The 7,296-nt window shown below is 36.2% G+C and overlaps 1 protein-coding gene across 1 annotated transcript; it reads right to left on the bottom strand.

Moving 5' to 3' along the window:
- Positions 1 to 495: 495 nt before the first annotated feature.
- Positions 496 to 7,052, bottom strand: LOC116144572. Its single transcript, XM_031430016.1, has 3 exons — positions 6,933 to 7,052; positions 5,615 to 5,672; positions 496 to 1,514 (listed from the first exon to the last, which is right to left on the bottom strand). The coding sequence occupies exons 1-3, from the start codon at positions 7,050 to 7,052 to the stop codon at positions 496 to 498; spliced, it is 1,197 nt and encodes a 398-aa protein (XP_031285876.1).
- Positions 7,053 to 7,296: the final 244 nt, after the last annotated feature.

The following is a 7,296-nucleotide window of genomic DNA, read 5'->3' as shown; positions in this document are numbered from 1 at the left end:
ATGAAATGGTAAAATTATATATGTATACGTTCAAACTTCAAACCCATTCATTTTCGAGGAAGGAGACTTTTCTACTTGTTTTTTCAATAAGAAGAAATTAGGGTTTCATTCAAATTTGACCACAACGCGGATATACTATCCTCTGTATATGAATCTTGATGTATCTAGAACATTTTTTATTTTTCACATTGTTAATTGAAACGAAACATAATTTATATGATTATCTAACCACGACATGACACATTAACACGTGTTACACAGTTACGTTAATTTAGTTGAACATTGTCCGATTTCACATTATATTACGTGTCCCCTGTCTTAATAATTTGCATAAAAAGGAATCAATCAAGATTTACCATAAAGATACGCAACAAACAACATAAAAATAAATAAATAAAATATTAAAGCATAAATAAGAATTTATTTAATTATTGGATAAATAATAAATTATTTACAAATTGTTTTAATGTTCTTTTTTTCTATATTATAAATTCTTCAAGTTGACTCCAGAAAACAGTCCTCCGTTACAATAACAGCGTCAGCATCCCACCACGTGTCCACGTCATTCTCCGTTACATCCTCTAACGGCGAGTTAACTTTCCTCATATCACCCACAGTTAACGCGCTGTTGACGTTATCTCTCACGTAAAGTTTCGCCACGCCGCCGGCTTTGACCCCTCCAACGATATTCCCCAGTTTTGGTCTCCACTCGGCCAATATCGCCGGTAGTTTAGATCCGATACGCATGTCCCAACCACTCAACGCCACACCTCCGCCTTCATTCTCCGCCGCGGAGAATATCACCGACGGACATGCTGACGATGTAGCAACAAAAGCGGGAATATCATGTTTCCGGTGAAAATCAGTAGCGATATTTCGGATTTCTCGTTCGTTATTCATATCATAAATCGTCAACATATTTCCCGAAACATTACCCGTATCGTCGTCTTCAACATTCAAACCTAATCCTAAACCTAGATTGTCCCATAACTTGACAACACTCTTACCACCGGTAAGCTCCGACCAAGAAAAAAAGTCTCCGATGCTCCTCCTACAACGTCGTCTAAGACCCAAATTACGGTTTTGCCATTGCTCATCTGTATAAACATGACCGGAACCTCTTACACGGAAGTCATTTTGATCAACTGCAGTGTCGTCTTCATCATCTTCGCTAAGATCATATTCTTGTTCATCGTCTGAGGACGAACAAGAGGCGACATCTGTATCTGAATCGTAATCGGAGTCGTCAAGAAGAGGGTGGTGGAATTGTGGAGCTAAATAGGGGTATTTTTGTAATCTAAGGATTAAAAGTTTGATTTTTGTGACGATGGTGGTGAAGGAAGCTATAAGGGCGAGTATTAAAGCGCCCCACTTCCAGAAACTGTAAACTTGGTGAAGCTTTCCGAGGCCTGAAACTGCAGAAACTTGTGAGAGAAGAGACGGGTTGTGGAGAGGTAAGCTGTCTATGTTGGTTTCGAAATCTATTATTCTATTGACAACAGGAATCTCCATGGCTACAACAACAGAAAAACAATAAAACAGAGAAGAAAAATGACGAAAAAAAATGAAGCAAAGAGGTGTTTTGGAGAGAAATTGAAGAAGAGTGTGAGAGACAGATGAGTTACAGAGAAGAGAGGAGGTTTAAGAAGGCAGGTGAGTTGGGCATTTATAAAGATAAGCTGGATGGAGGTTGGGGTTCAAATGATAAAATTGAAAAAGTCTTGGTGGAAGACGAAGTACTTAATAATATTTATTTGTTTTTATATATATATATATATATTTTTTTTTTTTATATAACTGATTTTTTATTTTCGTTATTTTTAAGCATACAATATATTATTAATAAAAAAGAAAGGTTGATGTGGCAGATAAAGATTGGGTGAATGGTGGAGATGTTGGACACGTCAGAAAAGGCGGGAGACCTTTTTGGAATAAGAATAAGAAAAAGGATAGGCAGATAGGGACGGAGGAGTCAGCACGAACTCGTATTTTGCATTATTTAATAAATTTAATCATTAAAGTGGGGCCGTTGATGAGTCATGTAATCGGACGGACATGAAATCTCATCCTCTAATTTTTAACTCATAATTTTATATAATTGATGGTGGAGATGTCAGTGACGGTTTCAACCACTGGATTTCTGCCACGCGTGGACAGCTTGTCGCTTACGAAGAATAACATGAAGTTCTAGAGTTTGATAGGGCCTTCATGCTAATGTTATAATGTATTAGTGGTGGTCCCTACCTTTGCACTGGCGGCCAAATCATGAAATGGACGGTGGTGATGGAGGTCTTGATCATACACGAGGATCACGAGATTAGTAGATGCTTCCCACATTAATGGTGGTCCATTATGAGAAAATTTTACAAACTTCCAAAGCTAAGACTGAGACTTTTTGTTAGATAGAGTGATCATTAGTTTAGTGTTCAGAGTTCTATGATGAATAAATTTAGACTGATAAATTATTATTGTAAACATAGTGTGTTAGTTCATAATTGGTTTGATAGAATCTTTTTATATCAGAAATTTAGTAAGAAGAGTTTGTGTACGTAATATTACTCTTTTAAGATATATCCATTAGTTTAATTACGATTTACGTGTATTATCAAATATGTTGATTTGACGGGTGAGATTAGATTAACTGTTTGTCAAGTCAAAAATTTTCATACATGTATGTTTAGCATTTGAGTTTTAGGTTATTTTCGACATAAAAGTATTATGTGAGATGGAAGTATATACATTTGTTCAATTACAATTACGTATACGTTAGATACATTGATGCAACGTCTTTATTTATTATCTAAACGTTTATCATATCATTTATTCGTGTTAAAGATCGATAATGATGTTAAGGAGTAAGATTTTATATATATATTGATTATTGCTAGTCTACTATCACGATGGTTCATAACTTAACCCTATTCACAATTTCACATATTACTATAAGCAACATTTCCTTAGTTATATCAAGGGGCGGATGCAACCTAGTTTTGGGTGGGCCATAACCCACTTTATTTTTTTTTTAAATACTAATATGCGCAATTTTTATATTTTGGTTCACCTTAATAAAAATATTAATAGAAAAAAATATTAATGTGCAATTAATTTTTATTTTGGTCCACCCTAATAGAAATTTCTGGATCCGTTACTGGTTATATTCGATAGAGAAGTTTAGGCCAATATTGTGTTGTGTTACTATGAAAGAGGGTCATATTCAACATGAATTTAATATTTTTGAAAAGAGAATAATAAAATTATAATTGAGTTGCATGGTTAGATGGTCGGTGGGTAACTTTACACAATGAACCGACTTGATTATGTTTAAAAGTTTAAATTAGAGAGTGGGTTCCATATGTTCTTGTTGTATTATTGGAAATCACAAATTTAATTTTAAGGTATATGTATACTTTAATACACCAAGTGTTTTGAAGTTGAGATATGGATCAATTGATTATCAGTTAACCCCCCTGAGGTTTAATAATAATAGGCGACGTTGATAGTTTTCGAAACGAGGGATGGTAAATTGTTCACTCAGCAAACATAGTTTGATTAGATATAATAAAAACATATGCATTTGTCATAATATGATTAAAATATGATTTTTAATATAATTCTTAATTTTAGTAAATAATTTTTTTTAATTATTCTCCAAATTAATGTTAGAAATTAAATATCAAAATTTCTTTAAACTAAAACTAATTATATTTTTTTAACGAAATTAAGAATAAAATATATTGTTTTTATAAAGAAATAGTAAATGTAAATAAGAGTTATTTTAATTTTCTAAAAATAAAAAATGAAAAAAATACAAATTTTTTTTTACTCTTAGTGTTGGAGTCAACTGGGCTCTAATGACTTAAACACTAGAGTGGATTTGCTATATTTCTAGAGAAGCATTAGTTAGAGCTGGGCAAAAGTTGGGCCGGGCAGTCTCAGGCCTAGGCCTAACTAGGATCGGTCCCAATTAGGGATTAGGCCCAAATTGGTTGAGATTGGGCCTGATCTGTTTAAGACCAGTCCCAAGACCTTCCTATAGGCCTAAAATTTTTTAATTTAACCCCTAATTCTAAAGTTAAATTTTAACTTTTAAATTTATTATGATTATCATAGGCTTCGCTTGACACATTATTTCTACTTATATTCCCAATCTTATTTATAAAATATTTTTTTTTTTGTTATTTGAGAAATATTAGTATTTTTTTAATTACTTTTAGACCTATTAAGTTTATTAATTTAATTAAATACCCCTAGAAAAGAGTTTTAAAACTAACAAAAACACCCCCATCCACTCATACTTGCCAGATTTCGGCAACCATCGTCGATGGTAGCCTGAATCTATCACAAAGGCCTACAAATGACCGGAGTTGGCCGTTAATTCACTGATATGGTCGTCGTTGACGGTCAACGACGGCCAAATATGGACTTTTCCGGCCGTCGACGGCCAGATCTGGCCGGAAAAGCCATATCGACGCCCTACCTGCCAGATCCAACCAGTTTGCGTCGTAACGCCATTTTCTGGCCGGAAAAGCCATATTGACGCCCTACCCGCCAGATCCGACTGGTTTGCGTCATAACGCCATTTTATGGCCAGATTCTGGCGGTGGTGGTTGGAATCTGGCATTGTGGGTGGGTGGGACTGTTTCTGTCATTTTATAAAGGTTTTATATATTGGGGTGTTTAGTTAAATTAGCAAACCTAGGGGGTTTTTTTTGTAAATTTTACCTCATAATACTCTCCTATTCAACTACCCAATATTATTTCCAAAATTTTATCCAAAATAATAAAACAAACGGACCCATATATTTTAGGAGGGTTTTGATTATTTGTCGGGGGATTTGATAATCAATAACACTACGAACACCGAAAAAATTGCACCGAAATTCTGTACCGGCCTACGTGTAACGCGCGTCTGAATTTTTTTACAATTTTTTTCTAGTGAACGGCCGTCCATCAAATTTGGAGGCTGTTCACTCACATGGACGCCCTTCCCCATTTAAAGGACGCCCGTCCATAAATAAAATACAATAAAAAAATTTACAAAACATTATAGACGACCGTTCATAGGTTGTGGACGGCCGTCCCTTAATTTTGGACGGGTGTCCGCAAATACGGGACGCCCGTCCAAACTTAATTTATTTTAAAAAATAAAATAAAAAATTTGGACACCCGTCCATAAATTGTGGACGGGCGCCCACAAATAATGGACGCCCATCCTTGACCCAAGTATGAAAAAAAAAAAAAAAAAAAAAAACTTTGGACGGGCGTCCATTCGTCCATACTTTTAATAAAAAAAAAAATTTCTAAACAAAAACACATTCTTCTTCTTCTTCGTCTACATTCCTCCTCTCTTTTTCTTCGTCTCAGGTTGCCATGCTGATGCAAACGAGAAATCCAAGTGTCCAGACAACTGATTGACGGTCTGTGAAAATTACAAATATAAATCAGTAAATGCTTTAATTTCTATTTGCAGGATCTAGATATACATGCGCCGGTAGACAGCAAGTCATTTTTTTTAATCAGCTTCCAGAAAAATAAATGAAAAAAGGAAGGGAAAAAGATATATGGACAACAATATAGATAATTACCTTTCCAGTGTTAGAATCCACCAACATACCCTCTGGGTTGTCTCTAACAATTATTAGAAGTTTACCATCAGGACTCAACGAAGTATGCTGCAAAAGCACAAAATTAAAAAAAATAAAAAATTCAATTGAAAGCTTCAGCTTGTAAGTGCTTCATATATTGCCCAGAAAATGAAGCACAAAACCCTCCATGTCAACAAAGGCACCACATACTATACGAACAGATGGACTGTTGAATGTAACTAACTTACATTCACTCGCCAAGGAAAACGGAAATGGTTAGAGAGTTGATACTTTTCCATATCAAAATCTCTGACACCACAATCATTATTTGAGGCAGTGAAATGGACTGCACCACTGGCAATGAAGACGAAGAAAAAGAGAGGAGATGGGGAATGAAGACGAAGATGTTTTACAATAGAAGAATGGGTTTTTGTTTAATTTTTTTTTTTTTTTTTTATTAAAAGTATGGACGCGTCCAAATGTAAGGGACGGGCGTCCATTCCATTCCTAATGGATGCCCATCCAAACGTTAGGGATGATGGTCCAAAATTTATGGACGGTAGTCCCCAAAGTTTTTTTTTTTTTTTTTTTTCATATTTGGGTAAAGGACGGACGTCCATTATTTGTGGGCGCCCGTCCAAACTTAAGGGACGCCGGTCCACAATTTATGGACAGGCGTCCAAATTTTTTATTTTATTTTTTAAAACAAATTAAGTTTGGACGGTCGTCCACAACCTATGAACGGCCGTCCATAATGTTTTGTAATTTTTTTTATTGTATTTTATTTATGGACGAGCGTCCTTTAAATGTGGAGGTCCGTCCCTTGTATATGGACGGACGTCCATGTGAGTGAACAACTGTTCACTAGAAAAAAATTATAAAAAAATTTAGACGCACGTTATACATAGACTGGTATAGAATTTAGATGTAACTTTGTCGGTGTCCGTAGTGTTATTGTTTGATAATTGGGTCAGGGGGTTGTTGAAATTAACCAATCTCGGACCTGGGGATGGTCTTAGACTTGGGCATTGGAGAAAAGACCAGTCTTTGGGAGGATCGGTCTTGGGACCGGTCCTTGGGCCCGGGCCCAAACCCAGCTCTAATCATTTTCCCAGATTCAATAACATAATTAACAGCTACTGTTATATCCATAAACAAAGGGGTGGGTGGGTGGATTCTTTTAAATTTTTAATGTTCCGGGCAATAGAGGATACTCCTCTGTACTAAGGTCCACCGATACATATAGTACTGATCCATGTGACTTCGAATTTACTCGTTCGATCACCTTATCTTCGGCCACTATAGCTTGTCTACCGGTTCGACACTTGTTATCAAGCCAAAATGGACCGTTTGATCGCCAGGATATGTCCGTAAAAGGCGAGCCAACGCCCCAGACCGGTTTCCCAATTTCTTGTACTCGATGAATGGAAGCTCATTCTCATCACACGTGTTGATCATCAGCGCCATTGAGGTCTCCACGACATCCACACACGGGCATCTACATACTCCATGGCGGCGGAGCAAGAGCCGGACTTGAAGAAGGCAATTGTGGGGACTTTGAATCTTTTAAAAATTTCTGCTGTTCAACTCAGAGTTTCATGGGCATCAACAATGGCACAAACGGATTGCTTTTTGGGTCGGGTTGAAAGGAGCTTTTCAAGGGATAAAAGCAATTGGCTTTTGCTATCCGGGTTCATGGCGACCCGTATAA

This window comes from Pistacia vera, unplaced genomic scaffold (genome assembly GCF_008641045.1).
Source record: "Pistacia vera cultivar Batoury unplaced genomic scaffold, PisVer_v2 Contig448, whole genome shotgun sequence".
Classification (NCBI taxonomy): domain Eukaryota; kingdom Viridiplantae; phylum Streptophyta; class Magnoliopsida; order Sapindales; family Anacardiaceae; genus Pistacia; species Pistacia vera.
Note: the sequence above shows the minus strand (reverse complement) of the source record. Positions and strands in the feature narration are given on the sequence as shown.